This window comes from Triturus cristatus, chromosome 12 (genome assembly GCF_964204655.1).
Source record: "Triturus cristatus chromosome 12, aTriCri1.1, whole genome shotgun sequence".
Lineage (NCBI taxonomy): Eukaryota > Metazoa > Chordata > Amphibia > Caudata > Salamandridae > Triturus > Triturus cristatus.
Genome location: NC_140595.1, coordinates 97,524,920 through 97,545,830, shown reverse-complemented (window position 1 = coordinate 97,545,830; position 20,911 = coordinate 97,524,920). Strand labels below are relative to the sequence as shown.

Sequence of the window (20,911 nt, the reverse complement as noted above, 5' to 3'; positions counted from 1 at the left end):
ATAAAGTGGTACTTCTCTGCGCCAGTAGGTGGCGTCATTCGGGTATGCGCCATGGTTGTCCTGCTCAGGATGCCAAGTGGAATCATATGCAAGCGCCACTCATGCGTGCGGATGTCAGTTGGTTTCTTATGCGGTTTCTACCATCATACGCAGATTGGCATGACAGGTGCACATACCTGTAGATTGGGACCTTTTTAGATGAAAAGTCCAGCTCAAAGAACGAGTAGGCGGGAGGGTTAGTGGGGAATCTGCAGTTAGGTAGTGTATCCACCTGAAGGATCATTACCAAAAGGTAAATAACTTCTGATGGATACTTCAGATTGTAGATGTCTTACCTTAGCAGTACCTTCCCACCGAGTCGATCTGTAACTGGCTGAGACCAAAAAGGCCTGCAGACCAGAGGGGGCAAAATCCCCCTCTTGACGGACCTCACTGTCAAGACAGTAGTGCTTTGTGAGCGAATGTACAGATGGCCATGTAGATACCTGACAAATGTCCAGGACACAAACTCCGTTTGCTAGCACAGTGGTACCAGCGCTCGCTCTTGTGGAACGAGCCCGTGAGACTTCTGAAGACGGCGTCACCAGTTCGTAGCAGATCTTTATGCAGAGAACAATCCACTAGGAGATCTGTTTTTGAACTAACCTTGCCCTGGGGAAACCCACAAAGAGCTGATTGTCCACCCAATGTTCTTTGGTGGGATCTCTATAAAGGTTTAATGCCCTCTTAGGGACAAAATAATGGAGCCTCTCTTCCTCAGAGGGATGAGGTGGAGGCAATACGAAGGCAAAAGGATATTAGCATGTCCAACATCAAATGGAGTGACCACTTTCAGAAGAAAGGAAACTCGGGTCTCAACACCAATTTATCTGGTAAGAATGTTGAATGAGATGGGTTAACTGAAGGAGACTGCAGTTCGCTCACATGACTAGCTGATGTTCTAGTAATGAGCCTCAATGGGCTATTATGCAACTGCTCTAAAAGTGATGCACATCAAAAAAGTGTCCCACTGTGGCATCACAAAATGTTGATGGCAACAAGCAATGCAAACCTTTCAAAAAGCTCATCACAAGAGGCGATTTAAATTAAGAAGGCTGATCTGAAAACTTTGAAAAGGCAACAAATGACATTTAACAATGCCCAAAGCAAATCCTCGCAGGATGTGGCCAAAACAAATAAATAAAACACACCTTCAGACACCTTGGCTCACTATGGGCCAATTGGGTAGGTGGTCACCAAGCAACAAATTTGTCCCAATGACATGCAAACACCAATTTCTGTAGAAGTACGCCTTGCCACCAGGATGACAGACAACCTCAGAAGGAAGGTCAAATGAGGTTAACTACAGCTGCTCAGTCCCCAAGAACGGAGATGCAGATTGCACAGACCGGGGTGCAGCACCCAGCACTGCTGCTGTGACAGAAGATCCATCCAAACAGGCAGCTTGATCGGAAGACAGATGCTCGCATTGCCCACGAGTTGTGGGTACCACACTATCCTGGTCCAATCTGGCGTCACTAGGATGACTTTGGCCCTGCCGTTCCTAATCTTCTTCAGAAATTTGAGCAGGAGTGGAAGTGGTTGAAAGGCATACAAGAGTCCAGAGCTCCACTCCAGACTAAATGAGTCTCCAAGAGAGCCTTTTGGGGGAACTTCAATGTGCACAGGTGGTGGGATTGTGTATTCTAGGCGGTGGCAAAGATCGAGCTTGGGTTCTTCCCATAGATGCAAAATGCCCTGCTCCAACTGTAACTGCCATTGTGGTCTCCTAAGCATCGACAGCTGAGTTCATCCACCCTGGTGCTTAGAGATCTTGTCAGGTGGTCCACCACTAGAGAAGTTTTCTGGCATTCAAGACACTTCTAGAGGTGTAGTGTCTTCTGGCACAGAACAGGACCCATGACCCCACCCAGTCCTTGTTGCAGTAACATCCGGTGGTGGTGGTGTTGCCAATGAGCACCCGCACTAGTCTTCCCATGATGTTGGGCTGTAAAGATTCCAACGGCACGTAAATCACACTCAAATTGATGTGGAACCGAGCTTCTGCAGGAGACCATAGACCTCCGATTTCCACCGCTCTCAGATGGCCTCCCCCAGAGAGGTCTGCCACTGTCCCAATCATTGTCCAACAGCCACAGCAGATTTTTTGCAGTCTCCCTCGAAATCTGTATACCAGGTGTCTCCAATCAGTCGATCGCAAGCTACCAGGTGCTCCTTGACACCTTCATAGTCTTAAGTTCATTTGTTTTAAAAAGCACTGGGTCACATTTTTCTTTTAAAGTTAAGGGAAGGCTGTATTTTTTGTTACATTATCATCTTCAGGCTGCAGATAGCAGGGATTGATAATGAGCAGTACTGGAGTCAAATTTATGGCCCAGGGCACAAAGGTGAAGAACTGGTGAAGAATTGAAGCACTTAAGTATTTAACTCCTAAATAAGTCCTTGTCAACTCAATATTGGAGCATGAGAGCAAAATTATGTTTCTGAATACTTTTAAATGGTAGGAAATTAAAAAGGAAAGTTACCTTCATGATTAAGTTAACTCTTCATTTTAATAGTCTCCCATTTGATAGTGACCTCCTTTGCACGGCTCATGGAGTAGGTCTGTCACCTAGTAACCAGTACAAGAATGAGGTGTAATATCTAGGTCATCATGTGGAGCAGGTGTGATACTAAGGAGGTGCTAATCTCACAACAGAACGGTGAAGTGAGCATTTGTAATACCCATGAGGTACTGGGAAGAAGTACAATACCAGTGAGTTACAGGAAGCACATGCCATACCAGTAAGGCACATAGGGAAGGCGAGTTCATCATTGTGCCAAGGATCTCAGAACTACTCCCTGTGGTTTGTCACCATGCATCTCAGACATGTCGCCTTCACAATGCATGTGGACTCACATGCAATCCTTGGTCCTAATCGGTGTCAGTCCTGTACCATGTCATGGATATCCAGAGAGGCCACCAGTACGGACTCACGAGAATGAAATATGCTATTTGTAGCGTGTGTATCGCTCAGCTCCCTTTAGTGTGTTGCACTTTTCCCTACTGTTATATGGGTCAGCTCTTTGGTCTAGGTTTGTCAGTAATCCTCCTGTATCTCATCATTTTCTAACCAGTGCCCCGAACAGTATCTGAGACCTAACTTAGGCTCAGTACTTTACCGGTACTGCACAAGCTCCCTGTACCTCACTGGTATTGCACAAGCTCCCTGTACCTCACTGGTATTGCACAAGCTCCCAGTACCTCACTGGTATTGCACACGCTCCCAGTACCTCACTGGTATTGCACACGCTCCCAGTACCTCACGGGTATTGCACATGCTCCCAGTACCTCACGGGTATTGCACATGCTCCCAGTACCTCACGGGTATTGCACACGCTCCCAGTACCTCACGGGTATTGCACACGCTCCCAGTACCTCACGGGTATTGCACACGCTCCCAGTACCTCACGGGTATTGCACACGCTCCCAGTACCTCACGGGTATTGCACATGCTCCCAGTACCTCACGGGTATTGCACATGCTCCCAGTACCGCACGGGTATTGCGCCTATTTCCGTACTTCAAAGATATCAGACCTCCAACACAGAGGTAAAAGACTTGCTCCGTGCACCACGCTTTGTACTCTTACCGGGCATCATGCTTGCTCCATCCATTGTGTCATTCGTACGGACCAGTATTTTGTACTAGTTTGCGAGTACGGGATGTGCTGATTGCATTCTGTTACTATTCAACACGTTCTTTGTACCGCAAAGGCATAACGCATGCTGCCCGTATTAAATCATGGGTGTTCAACCTGGTCCAAGTAGTGTGTTCTGGTTACCAGACCTGCACCCTGTACTGCCTTGGGGATGTTGCACTTCTCCCTGTGCAGTTGAGAACTGCTTGTTGTGGACTCTTGACGTGCTCCCTGTACTGTGGGGGGGATCAGATGGGCTCTCTGGACTCTGTGTTAGGTAGCATACCCATGTCCTGTGCTTTGAAACCGCTGTCAAATCATTCAGTGAACAGTGCTGTGATTATTCCCACTGCTCCATATACTTTCTGTATGTATTAAACATGTTTCCTGTATAGTATATTGGGAATCTAATCTGTTCCCTATATTGCTTCCACCAATAGCACCTGTTCCATGTACTGCATTTGGTGTACCGAACCAGCTCTTGTAATGTTTTGTGGGTATTCAACCTGCTCCCTGTACAGTTATGGATATAGAGACTGCGCTCGCCACAGTTTTGTGGGTTTCAGACCCATCCCTTTACTTGTGAGCATCAGATCTGCTCAGCATTTTTGTTGTGCGCATTAAACCTGCTCCCTTTACAACGGCTGGGTCTATACGGTTACCTACACTGTGATTTGGGTACAAGACCTGCTCCCTTTACTGTGCTGTGGGGTGATTCGGCCTGCTTCTTGGACTGCATCACGTGTCAAACCTCACTTTGAACTGTGTTGTGGGTATTCAACCTCCAGACTGTACGCTGGAGAGTTATAATGTCGATCTTATGACTGTTTCTGGATATCAGACCTCTTCTATGTAACGTGTCTAAGCATTGGCCTTGTTTTATATGCCTGGTCATGGGTCAGCAGCAGTTCCTTGGATAGGGCGCCGGGCTATGCCCACACAATTATCTAGGCTAAGTGGGTAGTAATTGGTAACACAAACTGCCATCCACTTAACACTTAATAGAAAACGTAAAGATTGTTCCGTCCTCTGTGCCTGGCTTCTTTTTGTAACTCGTCCTGCCTGACAGGACGGTCAGGCAGCCAGGCACATTTCAGAAAGACCTGTGCGCTAGTGTCCTACTGAGTGAACTAATGTAATCACTGAAGACTACAGGCTGACCTAGCATCAACCCCGGCGTACAGTTCTCTGGGGTCTGAAGAGACCACCCACTTATGACGTAAATCGGCGTCCTATTTTCGAAGCAGCCCCGGTCGTGTAAGGTAGTAGCCCTCTATTAACAGGGTTGCCCATCAATCACTACACGGGGCGGCAACACCAGTTTCCACCTCGTCAAGAGTGACGAGTTGAGAAATGGGTGGGGTTGCAACACATTGCCTGGGAGTGATGTTTTGGTGGTGAAAAGTCCATGTTTGTGCCAGTTATGGAGCTTCAGCCTTTTTAGCACATAAAAAGCAGTTGGTAGAGAAATGAAAGCCTTGAAAGATCCTTTTTAGGTCGAGCCTAGCGCAGCGTGCATGCACTGCTCTAGGAAAAATCCTCTTGGAATCGTGCGTGTTTCTTTTTTGTTAGCATTTTTTCTACTGGGCTTCGCGTGGGTCTTTCTAAAAAGACAGCACGCAATTGGTCAAAGCTGGGTGCATGTCCCACCTTTCCCAGGAAATGTATACGCCTAGCGGTTACGAGCAGGGGCGCAATCTGTTCGGGGTCATGTCACCATCTGTTTTTAATTAGCGCATTCGCCGCGCTGCCGTGCTCACTCTCCCCGCGCCATTCTTTTTAACCAACCGTCCCTTCACATGCCACATGCACACGCACAGCCCTGCCAATGCTCTGTTTGCAATGAGAAACTTGTGCATTCGCTGTCATGCTAGGCCCATTGCTGATGACTTGTAGAAGGAGGAAGGCAGCAGAATTGTGTTTTAACAGTGGCGGCCGAGGTAGTGAGGCCTCTGCTTACACACACGGCTCCTGATTTTCTCTACTGTGCTCGCTTTCTGATTTGGTACTGGCATTATGTAATGCAATCTTAACTTTAAGGCAAGCATCCTATTAATCTTATGTTTGACCTCACAACCACAGGTTCGAACCCCAGTGTGCCTGCTCAGTCTTTTATCGTACTAGAGGCCGACGGACTAATTAACATTCATTTGGTTGGCAATAAACATCTGTTACTCGGCACCAAGATGCAGCATACTCCAGCCCCGCCTTCACTTGCAAACTGCGATAACCCACTATCTCCTCCTTTCAATTCGGCTCCCGATTTTCTATACTGTGCTCGCTTTCTGATTTGGTACTGATTTGGTACTGACATTCTATAATAGGAGCCAGCAGCGGCGGCGTGCAGGCTGCCATAGGTTTCGGGTCAGGTTTCATTTCCAGACCTTGCCGCTTTCATTAGAAGGCACGTCCCCTCCACCCCACTTCCACAAGAGTGCGCTTTCATTTTCTCTAAGACACAAAGGAACAGAAACAAAGTCAATTACGGTGACAATCTTACTTTTCAGCGGAATCGTCAGCACCGTCTAATGAGCGGGCCTTGACCAACAAGCCTTCCCTAGAAGGCAACAAGCAGCTGCTACAGTAGTTAAAGCTCCTTAAAGACCACTCATGTCTTGGGGAGGAAGGGAACAATCCTCATGGGGATTCAGTAAATAGCTACATTGTAATGCTTAACCATTTGTTGACCGGATGATCATGCTTCCAATTAAACAAAACAGAAGAACGTTAGCAATCTGCATTTTACCTCAACTGTTGTGGAGAAAAACCAAACATCTACAGCAGATCAGAGAAGTGTTTAGATGTGCAGGAAAGGCACGCTCCAGTTCAAATTAATGGGTGTGGAGGTGTGCCGGTTCGGTAATTGAGTGTTATTGCTACAGTTACGGTACCAAACGAGGACTGGGTGACAAGGGTTAATTTCTTATTAATGTCCACCTGGGAAGCAGCATAGTTACATAGTGCGTCAGCGACCAAATCGGGTGTAACCCGAGAGAAGAGCACGAGCCCAAAAAGGCACTATGGCTTTTTGGAAGTGAATGCACGTTCACCTGAAGGCATTGTCAAGTCTGCAGAGTGATTTAACTGCTTACTGGCACATAATTAAAAGGGCAGTAAACGCACACTACAATACCAGGCGCAGGTATGGGAACCTGTTCAAATAGTAAATAATTAATGAGAAGTTGAAGTTAACTTGCAGGTGAGGCTAGGTAAAGTGAGATCAACAGTGGCTAATGTTGGTCAATTCTATGACCACATAATGTTTCCTTTTCCTGCTGTTTTGGAGTGTACATGCTAATGAGTTGCCCACATGTAATGTACTTGTACTTAAGTCCCACGAAGCATTGGAGACTGCTTAGAACATAAATGTGGTGCAAATAATATTTAAATTTGTTGGAATGTGGAGTGCAATAATGTTTTTCTTTTGCTGACATACTGTCTCAAAATAGAGTGCGCAAGTATCTGTTTTCGGGAGAGAAAAATGCACCCACTCACCTCTAAGCACTACATTGACTTTTACTTTTTCATCCTGTTAATGTTTTGGCAGTTGTATACTTCCTTCGTGTGCATTTTCACAGAAGCACAACTGAAACAGGAATGTGTCATTAGTGCTCTGGACACTCTACAAAGAGGCCAAGGATTGGATGAGCATGTATTCTGTACACCTTTCTAAACCACTGACTGGCACACTGAGCCCCTCGCACTGCTTTCAGCCTCAACTCCACAGCTCTCATTTGTGGCACGTTATAAACACCAGCAAGCAAGAGTAATACGCTACACAAATAAAAGGTTAAAAAAAACATTAAGAGTTTTCCCTTCATAAATGCTATAGGAAAATTATTTGATACATTTGTCACAAAAATAGTGCTGACAATGACACCTATATAGACCAGTTTTTTTAAAAAAAAACAGTCTTGGGAGAAGAACCCCCACACCCCCCCCCCAAAGCACCTGAGAAATTGTGGTCTTACGCACCACCACTTTAAAATTTCACCAGCTGCGACGTTCAAGGGTATTGGACCAACTCTCTGTACAGTGTCCTGGACACAAGACCTAATTCCTGTAATGTGATGTGTGGTTATCAGGCGTTCTCCCCTCGTACAATACCAGTGTACTAGGTCATGGATATCAGACCCGTTTCATCAACTGTGTCCTCGTTGTACTGTGCCAGAGGTAACAGACCAGGCTCCTTGGGCCGTGGACCGCCCCCTTGGGCCATGGGCAGTGGACCCCTCCCCCCCCTTGGGCAGTGCGGACCGCCTCCTCGTGCCGTTCGGACTGCCTCCTCATGCGGACTGCCTCCTCATGCCGTGCGGACCGCCTCCTCGTGCCGTGCTGCCTCACCTCCTTGTGCCGTGCCGCCTCCTCATGCGGACAGCCTCCTCGTACCGAGCGGCCGCCTCATCGTGACGCCTCCTTGTGCCGTGCCGTCTCCTCATGCCATGGGGACCGCCCCCGTGTGGACCGCCTCCCCGTGTCGACCGCTTCCCCATGCCGTGCGCACCGCTTCCCCGTGCCGACCGCCCCCCTGCAGTGCGGACTGCCTCTCTGTGCCGTGCCACACCGCCTCCCCGTGCCGTGCCTGACCGCATCCTTGTACAGTGCCGGGGGCAACGGACCGCATCCTTGTACCGTGCCGGGGGCAACGGACCCCATCCTTGTAACGTGCCCCAGGCAACGGACCACATCCTTGTACCGTGCCCCAGGCAACGGACCGCATCCTTGTACCGTGCCCCGGGCAACGGACCGCATCCTTGTACCGTGCCCCGGGCAACGGACCGCATCCTTGTACCGTGCCCCGGGCAACGGACCGCATCCTTGTACCGTGCCCCGGGCAACGGACCGCATCCTTGTACCGTGCCCCGGGCAACGGACCGCATCCTTGTACCGTGCCCCGGGCAACGGACCGCATCCTTGTACCGTGCCCCGGGCAACGGACCGCATCCTTGTACCGTGCCCCGGGCAACGGACCGCATCCTTGTATAAGGTCATTGGGGACGGATCTGCTTCTTGTAGAAGGTCATTGGTGACGGATCTATTCCTTGTGCTGTGACGTGGGTAACTGACCGCCTCCTTGTACCAAGCCGAGGGTAATGGACCCGCTTCTTGTATAAGGTCATTGGTGACGGATCTGCTCCTTGTGCGGTGACGTGGGTAACACACTGTTATTATTCTGGTACCGGGTAGATGAACTGGTCCTGGTACAGTTTCAAGAGTATTGGAGCCGCTTTTTGCATCGAGTCATGGGTATCAAACCTGCTCTGTTAACCTTGCCTCGGCTGCAGAGGGTGGACTTCCAGGCCTCATTGAAGCGGTCCTGCACGTGTCCTGCTGTTCTGGTATCAGTCCGCCTAGAGTCCTGCTGGGAGTCAAGTGAGATCCTGGCCGTGTGGCTCTTCATCGCAGGCCTCGGGACAAGGTAGCGTGAAGTCTGAGCTATCCTTAGGCATGAGGGGTTTCCTAAATGGCACTTTGATTAATATGTACGGCATCCGAAGGCCTCATGGTATTGCGAGATGCAAATGGTTAACCTGGATTGCAGAGCTTCCTGGTTATGCACCGGTGTTTCTGCCTCCACATAGGCAGCCTTGCTCCTTTTCAATGGACTGGGCGTTTCTCAACACTTTTGTTCTGCCTAACTGGATTTTCAGCATTGCAGACGACTGGTTCCTCTCCCTTGGCGACAAGCATTTCTTTTGTGTTTAGTTCCTACACCCTCCAAGTGTGGGTGAGGCAAGCAGAAAAATCCAACGTAGACGGCAAAGGTCAGACAGGCCCGTGGCAAGGAGATAGGAGTTCCCAGCTAGTGCCCTCGGGGTATAGAGGGGTGCCCGACTACTTCACTGGAGCATGGGAGAGGTTTGAAGGGGGCATGGGGGCACCGGCGTGCCGGAGAGAAAAGCCAATCAGGTTTGACGGTAATAACTGGAGGCATGGGGGAAAGGACAAACACAGGCACTGGGGCAGCACCCACCTTACACGCAGAGCACAATAATAATAGCCGAGTAGTCTCGCCGGTGAAAAGCAGAAACCATTAACTTTTCAAAAACAGAGCCTTTAGTGGTTATCATTTGCCAGAAAGGTGCCGGTTTCTAGCAGAATTCAGACCCCGAGCACCTCGAGGCCGAGAGCAGGCAGGTAAGGAGAGGAGACTGCTCCTGCCATCTCTGCTCTGCATAGGACACCAGCACAGACGAGGCGAAAAGACCCCTCACTTCCGGGACCTAAACGAGTCAACAAAGAGAAGGTATGATATATAGATCACAGCACAGAGATATGGTCTTGCAGTCACAACAGTGCAGAGAGCAGGCCTTCCACCCATTACGAGTACAAAGAGCAGCTCGGATTGTCATAACATGATGCTCACAGCCAGTCTGATGTGTCTCGCATAGGACAGGTCCGACACCTGTGTTATGGTACAGAGCGGACATGGTGCTCTGTGTGCATCTCATACACCAGTCCCACGACAGCTCTAACACTTATGGTACAGACATCTGACATTACAACCACAACATGGTACTCTGGCCTAGTCCGATACCCAGTGGCAGGGTACAGACAGCTGACATTACACCCACAGCGTGGTACTCTGGCCTAGTCCGATACCCAGTGGCAGGGTAGACAGCTGACATTACACCCACAGCGTGGTACTCTGGCCTAGTCCGATACCCAGTGGCAGGGTACAGACAGCTGACATTACAACCAAAGAGTTGTACTGTGGCCTAGTCCGATACCCAGTGGCAGGGTACAGACAGCTGACATTACAACCAAAGAGTTGTACTGTGGCCTAGTCCGATACCCAGTGGCAGGGTAGACAGCTGACATTACACCCACAGCGTGGTACTCTGGCCTAGTCCGATACCCAGTGGCAGGGTAGACAGCTGACATTACACCCACAGCGTGGTACTCTGGCCTAGTCCGATACCCAGTGGCAGGGTAGACAGCTGACATTACACCCACAGCGTGGTACTCTGGCCTAGTCCGATACCCAGTGGCAGGGTACAGACAGCTGACATTACAACCAAAGAGTTGTACTGTGGCCTAGTCCGAGACCCAGTGGCAGGGTACAGACAGCTGACATTACAACCAAAGAGTTGTACTGTGGCCTAGTCCGATACCCAGTGGCGGGGTAGACAGCTGACATTACACCCACAGCGTGGTACTCTGGCCTAGTCCGATACCCAGTGGCAGGGTACAGACCGCTGACATTACAACCAAAGAGTTGTACTGTGGCCTAGTCCGATACCCAGTGGCAGGGTAGACAGCTGACATTACACCCACAGCGTGGTACTCTGGCCTAGTCCGATACCCAGTGGCAGGGTACAGACAGCTGACATTACAACCAAAGAGTTGTACTGTGGCCTAGTCCGATACCCAGTGGCAGGGTAGACAGCTGACATTACACCCACAGCGTGGTACTCTGGCCTAGTCCGATACCCAGTGGCAGGGTACAGACAGCTGACATTACAACCAAAGAGTTGTACTGTGGCCTAGTCCGATACCCAGTGGCAGGGTACAGAGAGCTGACATTACAACCAAAGAGTTGTACTGTGGCCTAGTCCAATACCCAGTGGCAGGGTACAGACAGCTGACATTACAACCAAAGAGTTGTACTGTGGCCTAGTCCGATACCCAGTGGCGGGGCACACGCAGCAAACCTAATATACTCGGGGATGGTCCCATAGCCGTGGCAAAATACAGAAAGAGTCTACCTATGGCATGGTGAACAGGGCGAATGATCCCTACTCCATGGAAATCTTGAGCACAGGTTGCAGGTCCAATACTTGCGTTATTGTACAGAACGCTGGTCTCATGTCACCAACACAGCATGGGTCTCGCACTAATGAGGGAGACGAAGCAGATCCCATACAGAGGACTTCACAGAAGGAGCTGGTCCCATACCATGCCATCCTACAGGAACTACATCCTATGCCCTTGGCCCTATAGTGGGGGGTGGTAGATAAACACAACACCATGCAGGGAATACATCCTACACTCATGACCCCAAACAAGAGACAGTCCAATATCGATGGCACAGTACAAGATCAGGGCAGAGACACATGGCTTAGTAGTCACAGCATATCAGGTATTCATCTCTATGACATGGTCCAGGGAGCAAGCTTGACATCTGGAGGAAACATGGAGGTGGTCTGAGGCCTACAACACAGTGCAAGGAGAATGTGTTTGATGAGCATGAGATGCAAGGAGCAGGTCCAATACCCTTGAGATCCAGCATGTCTGATATCCCAACACAAAACAGGACTGGAGCCCATTAGGGGTAGAGAGAGGTGTGATAACTATGGCATGGTACTTGGGGCCAGCCTGACATCCTTGGCATAGAACAGGTAAACAGCACAGAGAAGCAGGTCAGACACTGATGGCATTATAAATGGAGCAAGCCTGACACTTCAACAACCTGGCCAATAATCATTATCTCTTCCACATGCTGCGCTGCAAAAAAGATAAGTTAAAACATCAAACAGGTTCTAAACTATGTAGAAAACCATAACCTATTGCATCAGAGTTAGGTCTGCCCCCGAGGACCAGGGAAACCATCCTAAAGCCTTCGGCCAAGATCAAGCAGTGATCATGATCTTGCTCCAACTACCCATGGCCCACAATGAACACGGTAGGCCATAAACACTCTTACAGCAATTAAAGGACTAGCTGTGAGTACCAGGTCCTCATAGAAGGTCTGATCATCGTTCCAGAGCTGCAGTCCAGAATCAGAATGGGAACTCTTGGAGAAACAAAAGGGTCACCCTCGTTCACCCTACAGGCCCTCTGTTCCATTGGCAGCTACCCGAACCCAAGGTACCAGTGAAAGCGCAATCGGAGATGTCCTACGCTTCCTTCCTTCAAACCCATAAGACCATCCACAAGGTGCAGCTTTAACATTAGAACATAAGTTCTATGTATTCGGGGCTTACGAGGAAACAGTTACAGGAACTGCATAGTTCAGAATCCGCTCACAAGACGATGTATACTTCTAAACAAGCCAACTCCCAAAACAGGGATCACTGAGACTGGGAACAGAATAGCCACTTCAGAGAGGATTACGTTACTTTGTGGAAGCCAGTTAAGGGGACTTTGACCCCACACATCTCAGGCGAGGGTGCATTTCAGAGCTACCACAGGCTCCTCAAAGCCTTATTTTTGTGCAACATCTCTACATGTGTGTGGAGCAGAGTATACAGCTCATTTCACAAGAGCAGACCCCGTATGAAGGGATAGCAGTGGGGCAAGGGCGTGGCAGACACCTGGAATCATGCCAGAGAGATTGGGGTACCACACAGGTCAGCACAGCACCTCGGCAAAATGCGAATGATGGACACAAAAGGGTAATCATTTACAGAGAGGGCGAATTAGGCAACTTATTTTAATAGGAGTCCACAGCAGTGTTTAAATATGAATAAAGTAGAAGCAAAATATCTCAAAGTAGAAGAGTGGAAAGGCGTGAGGAGAGACAAGTCACAGGGCGAGTGTGAGGTTCAGGCAGAGAAGGCACCGCCCAAGAAGGCCAGCCATGCACTCAGAGGCACAGTTGTAGGAATGTTCCAAATGGGCAGATGTTGGCACAAATACTGGCACTATGCTGTTCTGTGGCGGAGGTGCTTTTCTGCATAATTAAGGATTTACTCCACTTGCCACATTATTCGTCAACTACTTCGTAATTTAGAGTCGTCAACTGATATGAGAGTCCGTAACTTAAACGGACCAAGAGTAACTTAAAAAGCACCGGAAGTGGTGCAGCAGAGTGGCAGCTGTTAGGAAAAGATCTACTTCCCTTGAAGTAAAAAGAATTACAATTTCTTTATTGACCGTTCGATTAATTAAAATCATTACAGTAAAATATGCGTTGCTGTTTACCCTCCCCCCACCACCCTACTTCCCTCTCAGTTGATATTTGCTGTATTTAATTGTTAAACCGTGCTAATGAGGCAAACCCGTTGCCCAAACAGTGTTTTTTTTTTTTTTTTTTTTTTTTTTTTTTTTGAAACCGTTTATTGCAGTTTATAGAAGTTACAGGTATGGGCCTACAACCACACGGCCGGCCGCTAGAGCATCAAAAGCATATTACATACATACAGCAAAAATTTTCCTCAGCGGTGCACAGTAGGAAAACAGGAGTGATCAATGGTGCCGGTCTCCAAGCTCCATGCCCACAGTACGGTTCCATTTTCTTAATACAAAACATAAACAAACCACAACCGCAAGGCAACCCTCGATCCAAGTGACAACACGTGCTCCATAAGTGGGGGATCCACACCAGCAGCAAAATTCTGAAGAGGGGGACGGGAGTAGATCAGGGATTGGGGGACCGCGCGCCCGCGGCCAAGGGAGGGGCGCCATCTAGGGAGACGGAGCCGGCGAGGCCGCCGGTAGCAGCGGCGGCTCACAAATACCCCCGCGGTAGGCGTTCCAGGGGCCCCAGAGTTTCATCCACGCCCCAGGCTTACCCCTCGCCACATACACCACCTTTTCACGAAACATACACCAATCCATATGCTCTTTCCAGGCCGACACCGCAGGGGGCCTCTGGGATCCCCACAATTGGGCAATATCACGCTTGGCTATCATGTATCCCAGAGTCACCCACCGCGCCTGCGGGACTGAGTAGTCATTTGGTTCCCAGACATTCAGCAAGCATCTCCTCGCTTCAGGCAGCAGCGTGACACGCGTAACCATTCGTAGAACCTCATGCACACCACGCCAGAATCGCTCCACCTTCGGGCACTCCCACAGTATATGCATGAAAGTCGCCAACGCACCACAGCCACGCTTACACATTCCATCACCGGCAAAACCCATACGTAAAAGCCTTGGCCCCGTCACGTAGACCCGGTGAAGGATCTTGAGCTGGACGAAACGAAGGCGAGCCGGGATGGCCACCTCTTTCGGAGAGGCCACCGCGGAAATCCAATCCTCGTCGTCCAGCTCCAGCCCGTCGGCAACCCAAGCCTCGCGGAGACTGGTCAGCAGACACGATCTATCGTTAATCAATTTTTTGTAGATGAGGGAGATCGTGCTGTCCGGGACATGGCCATCTAGCACTCTGTCCTCCAGGGGGGAAGACTCCGGAATGGATGCAACATCCGGGAAGACGGAGCCCAGCGCATGGCGAACCTGCAGGTACCGAAAGTACTCACTGCCCTGCAGCTGAAACTCTGCCTGCAGCGTCTCAAAAGTTTTGAATCCCCCCCTCGTCCAGAGATCTCCCACCGTGCTGATTCCGATCGTGTCCCACTTCTCGAAGCCCTTCGACGTCCACAGGGAGCCCAGCCTCTCAGACGCATACAGCGGTGACGCCCGGGTCAAACGGTCCTTCCACCCCATAGCTGCATTAGCCGCGTGCCAGACACGCACCATGACACGCGTCGGTCCCGTCAAACGGGAGTCGGGCGCGCCAGAGTAGAGCGCTCGATTATAATCGCCACCGGGCAGAAGCGTCCTGTCCATCTCGAATGCCGGGTTCAAAGCGGGCCCGTAAAGGCCATGATTAATTGCAGCTAGTTGGGAGGCCCAGTAATACCGTTTGATGTCCGGGAGGGCGACCCCTCCGTCGTACCACGGGAGCGTCAATTTAGCCAGAGCAATACGCGGCCTCCCGTCCCAGAACAGGCGCCGCTGGAGGCCCTCCACCTCGCGAAAGTAGCGTGCCGGGACCAAGTCCATGGTATTCTGGAGGGCGTAGAGGAAACGCGGCAGGGACATCATTTTAAATAAGGCCGCTCGGCCGAGCGGCGAGAGCGGCAGACGCCGCCAGCGCACCACGTCCTCCCTCAGACGCTGGAGGGGGGGCAGCAAGTTCCGCTCATAGCGGGCCTCCGGGTCAAGAGTGATATATATACCCAGGTACCGGAAACCCTGGGAGGCAATCTGAATCGGACAGTCCCGTGGCAGGACCGGGGCCTCCCCGGAGAGCACATAGACACAGGATTTCGCCCAGTTGATGACCAGGCCTGAGTTGCGACCGAAGGAGCGCAGAACATCAACCAGGACGATCAGTGACTTGCGCGGGGAGGCGAGATACAAAAGGATATCGTCAGCGTAGAGCGACACGCGGTCCTCATGCTCTGGGGTCCAGCGGAGACCACGGATAGAAGGGTGCCACCGCAGCCACTCCGCCAGGGGCTCCATGGCCAGGGCGAACAGGAGAGGGGACAGGGGACAACCCTGTCGCGTGCCCCGCCCCAGCGCGAACGGGGCAGATACTCGCCCATTCACCACCACCTGCGCCAACGGGCCCGAATATAACAATTTGACCCAGCTGACGAAACCCGGGCCGAACCCAAACTTCGCCAGCATCGCCCAAATATATGGCCATTCGAGCGTATCAAACGCCATGGTGGCGTCCAAGGACGCCAAGATGGCCGGCTCCCGCACAAATGGGACACGCGCGAGCACCCCGTGCAAGCGCCGCAGATTAAGCGCCGTGTTGCGGTGCGGTATAAAGCCCGATTGGTCTTGGTGGACCAAATCGCTCACCACGCCAACCAACCGGTTGGCCAACACCTTGGCGAGGATTTTGGGCTCCGCGTTCAAAAGCGAAATCGGCCTATAGGATGTGACCCGCTCACGGGGCTTCCCCTCCTTATGGATCACCACAATTGTGGCCAGACGCTGGTCCGGCGGGAGGGAGCCCCGCGAGTGGGCCGCAAGGAACATCGCGCGCAGGTGGGGCGCCAACACATCCGGGCGCAACTTGTATAGCTCAATGGGAATACCATTGGGGCCCGTGGCCTTGCCGGATGCAACCGAACGAATAGCCGAGGCAATTTCGTCCGAGGTGGGAGGGGCGTCCAGCGAATCCCTGTCCTCCACCGTAAGGGAGGGCAGTGCGATGTCCCGAAGCAAGGCATGGGAATCTTCCTCCGAGCAGGGAGAAACCGGGGAGTAGACTTCGCGGAAATAATCCGCGAAGCAGGAGACAATGGCTTCCGGCTCAGTGACGCACACACCATCCACGCTCTCAATCAAAGGCACCACGCGGCTCGCTCTCTCCCTCTTGTCCAACCACGCAATCAATTTGCCAGCCTTGTCACCCACATCATACAATCGCCCCTGCTGCTCTCTACTGAGGCCCCTGGCCGCCTCCGTAACGAGGGCCCGATAGGCCGCCTGCTTTAAATGCAAAACATGCAACTTGGCGTCTGTTGCCCCGCTCCCCAGGTCACCCTCCAGTTCAGCAATCTCGGCCTCAACCCGGGTCACCTCCTCCCGCTCGCGCCGCCGGGCATTGGAAATAAAGGAGAGGGCCTCCCCTCTGAGAACCACCTTGAAAGCCTCCCACAGGGAGATGGCAGATGGGACCGACCCCACATTCTCATCGAAATAGCGCTGTAAGGATTTGATCAAGTCGGCACGAATGGTGGGGTCACGCAAATACCATGCATTGATCGGGGCTACCCTGCCATCCCCCCTCGGGAAGACATCGAAATGCAACAACAATGGGGAGTGATCTGAGATACCCCGTGCCAAATGGCGCACCTCCCCCACCCTCCCTGCATGGGCCGCCGGGACAAGGATGTAATCAAGCCGCGAGAGGCTACCATGGGCCCCCGAGTGGAAGGTGTACTGTTGCAATACGGGATGCTTTAAGCGCCAGCAATCCACCAGGCCCAGCGTGTCTAAAAGGCCGGGCAGCCACGCCTGTGCCCGGGGGAGGTCCCTAGGGGGATGGCGGTCCATGGACCCAGAGGCAACCGCGTTAAAGTCCCCTCCAACCACCAACAGGCCACCCGGAAGGTCCAGAAGGAGGCGCCCAAGGTCCGCAAATGTAGTGGCTTGTAACCCAGGCGGGACGTACACTGATATAAAGATAAACACTCTACCCTCCATTCGTCCCACCAGAACAGTGTAGCCCAAACAGTGTTAATGTGTATTAAATTGGCAACTAGCAAAATACTTAAGACATAATATGCCACCTTATGCTAAATATTTTCAATTTTTTTCCACTTATTTTAGTCAACCATGCCACATAATTTGGTCTTCCGGTGCCGCATACTTCCTGAACCACTTAATACCAGAGAGGCTCGAATGAGGTGTCTATTCAGAGGGCTCAGTAGCTGTTCATAGCCAGACTGGGCATGTGAAAGCTACAGAGATTCAGTGAGCGCCGATGTAGAAAATATTGGTAAGGGAAGGCTAGTGCGGGCTGGGAAAGGCTACTGATGACAAGGGGATTCAGGGGAGTAATTTCTGGCACAGTGTGTCCGAGTTTTGTCCTACTGTGATCCCTGCCACTTGCCCCCCCTTACACATATTTACAGATGTGTACCTTTCGGTCCAGTAGCCGCTTCTTCCTCAGGGTGGCAGGTTCCAGCTGTACTCGCCCCCGCATCGCCAGCTCGATGAGGATGCCGCCACGCAGCCCAGAGGAGATGCAGTCATTCCAGAAAGAAGTATAGCCCTAAAAAAGACATGAAAACAGAGGAAATCAGCAAACCCTACTGCAGAAGCACGAGAGTTGCAGCCACACACCTGTGAGATAAACTACTGAAACCGCTGTCAGAGAAGGTGTGGCTGTTCTAGTTATCTGAAAGTTGTAACACATCCTCTTACATATTTACTCCGGTTTTCCTTAATGTAGTGGAATTTCAACATCTGGAAGCGGCCAGTTTACTTTTATTGTCCTTAAGAAATGAGAAGGCAAAACGACGGACAAAAGCGATGGACTGGTAAAATCCACATTAGGCAATGTTACAAAGACGGCCTGATGCGGCCTCATCCAACTTACAGATGGTAGCAACCTATCATTCAAAGTATGCACAGCTGCCTACTCCACGCACAATACACAAACCACATCAAAGTATATTCAGGGTCTGTTTTATTATGTATTGCTTTTGCAAGGCTAAAGTCAATATAGAAGAAACCTACCTTTGCGTGGCTAACCCAGTGCCAGATGTCTGGGAAAATGTGTGGCATCTTTTTGTCTCCAAACAAGGCAACTTTATCGTCCACTTATTAACCTTCCTAGTCATGGAGAAATGGTTTTAAAAGCGTCGGTATGTCGAATCTGTATACTTGTATTAGTTGGCATCGGTCTATGGTCCTTCTAAATAAATCTCGACCAGTTACAACCAGTTTTACTACTTTCTAGGGCACTTCCGGTGCTTAATCCTGCTGCCCGAGTGTTCTATTGTATGTGCTTTCAGGATTGCTTTTCCTTTAGCATTGCTCCCGTTTATGTTTAACTTGCCTGCTGTTTGTAGAGTGCTCCGAGACCCTGAGGGATCATGGGCGCGCATAATAAAACTCCAAAAATAAAAATAGAATAAACAACGACTCGGCCACACGATAAAGGATATAGTGCGTACAAACCAACAGAAAGAACACAATGAGAAAGGAGAAACACCACCAACCAAAAAAGAAATCACAGAGAGATGGTAGGGTGGAATATTTACAGAGTCCCGAATCGAATCATCAAGCTAGAGAGAGGCGAATCGAGGAAAACGGGCAGCACAAACGCTCGAAGAAAAGAAAGACCCAGATGCAGTCACTCAACCAGAGAGTTTAGAAGAAAAACGTAAACAAGCTGCCATATGATTTTAAAGACTGAGAAAACCTACTGCCACAGCGGAGTTACAGAACTGAAACACTACAGAAAATAAAAAACACAAAAAAAATAATAACAGAACAGCAGGGTCGGACTGGCCTACAGGGCAATCGGACACGGCTAGAAAAGCTGGTCTGACGGGCCAGTGTGTGGGGAGTTTTTTTTTGGCTGTTTGTGGCCTGTTGGGCCGGTTTCTCCTACTGAATTCCATGACATTAGTACAAACATTGCCTTAAGCAAGCACGAGTTCACGCGGTCTCCTATACCTTGTAAAAACCTATACATCTTATCTTTAGAAGTCCAAAACCTCGCCGATTTGATAATGGGAGGCACTTTTTTAGCTACAGATTTTCTGTGTCCTATTTCTATTTCAGAGCCCAGGCCTATTCTCTGCCGCAGTCCAATCCGGTAGAACACGAGGAATAGTAACGGGCAGACAGAACAACAGACACTTAATATAAGCAGCACTGACAGACACCGTAGGTGTGAGAGGCAGCGATGGATTAGAAGAGAATGAGACAGAGGCAGAAAGAGACAGAGGCGTGGAACAGAAAGAGACGGAGGCCTGGAACAGAAAGAGACGGACAAAGATATACACGGACCAAAGATGGCTTTCGGAGATGAACATTCATTGCCAACAAACATGCAAACCGAAAGCTATAAAGACACAGAACCGAAACGCGACCAGAGAAACTCCGAGAGAGGCTCACAGCCTTTGAGACCACCACAGGTGCAGTGAAATGCGGCCGAGGGTTCAAGCTCCCAACCTTGAACAGTGGCGGCGTCAACTCCCAAGATAAACTGTGCGTGTACCGTTCAACTAACCCGCACTAGTCACAAGCAAAGGGGAGTGTCCCTAACTCCTCACACCCCGCCACCATCATACCACCTAACACCACACCGCACCACACCACACCGGGGGAACAGCAAACAAGGAAGTAATAAACGATCCACATTTCCCTCAGAGAATGTACAGACGCTCCCCAACCCGGTCACCCCGTGGATCCGATACTTTTAATATTTAACCAACAGAGAAAGAACCCGGACACTCCCGGGAGTGTGTTTGCTGTGTTACTGTTGTACCTACAACGCCCCCCGACAGATGTCTGCAGACTTGCTGCACGCGGCCTTGTTTTTCCTGCTTCAGAAAGCTATCTATCGCCTGAACGCACTCATCGAAAGATCCTGTTGGGGCACAGCGGGACTCCTCTGTGGCACGGCTTCCGGTCTCATTTTTTGGAGGGGGTCCGTATCACAGCGAAAATAGCATAACATGACGTGTGCAACGCCCACGTTCACACAGAAGGGTATCTTGGCGCTAAATAACAAATGATTATGGTTACCAAACTCAATGGTACTCATTTTATCGACCTCTGAAGTATGAAAGGCTGAAAGGACAGACACACCGTATAAAGAAAATTGAATCTGCTTGTGCGCGTCAAGTCTGCCGTGGTAACCCTCTGTTGGACCAGGGTTTATACTATTAGGTCACTTCAGAACGAGCTTCCCTTTTAGTGACAAACTGTCTCCCCGTATCCCCCACCCGAGAGATCCAGAGTGCCCCCGAGGCAGGATTTACTCAATGATGCCACAAAGACTCGAGACGCCTGCTCATAGTGCTAGGACTTTCCGCCATGCTGCAGTCCACCAATCACACCTCCAGCTGCCCCACAAAC

The 20,911-nt window shown here is 50.4% G+C and overlaps 1 protein-coding gene across 1 annotated transcript in view; it reads right to left on the bottom strand.

Annotated features, from left to right (window-relative positions):
• The window catches only part of GOLPH3L (golgi phosphoprotein 3 like), a 111,213-nt gene that overhangs the window by 34,451 nt on the left and 55,851 nt on the right, over positions 1–20,911 (bottom strand). The window contains exon 3 of the mRNA XM_085639251.1: positions 17,958–18,089. Within this exon, the coding sequence (XP_085495377.1) occupies positions 17,958–18,089 (132 nt within the window). The remainder of the gene's footprint in view (positions 1–17,957; positions 18,090–20,911) is intronic.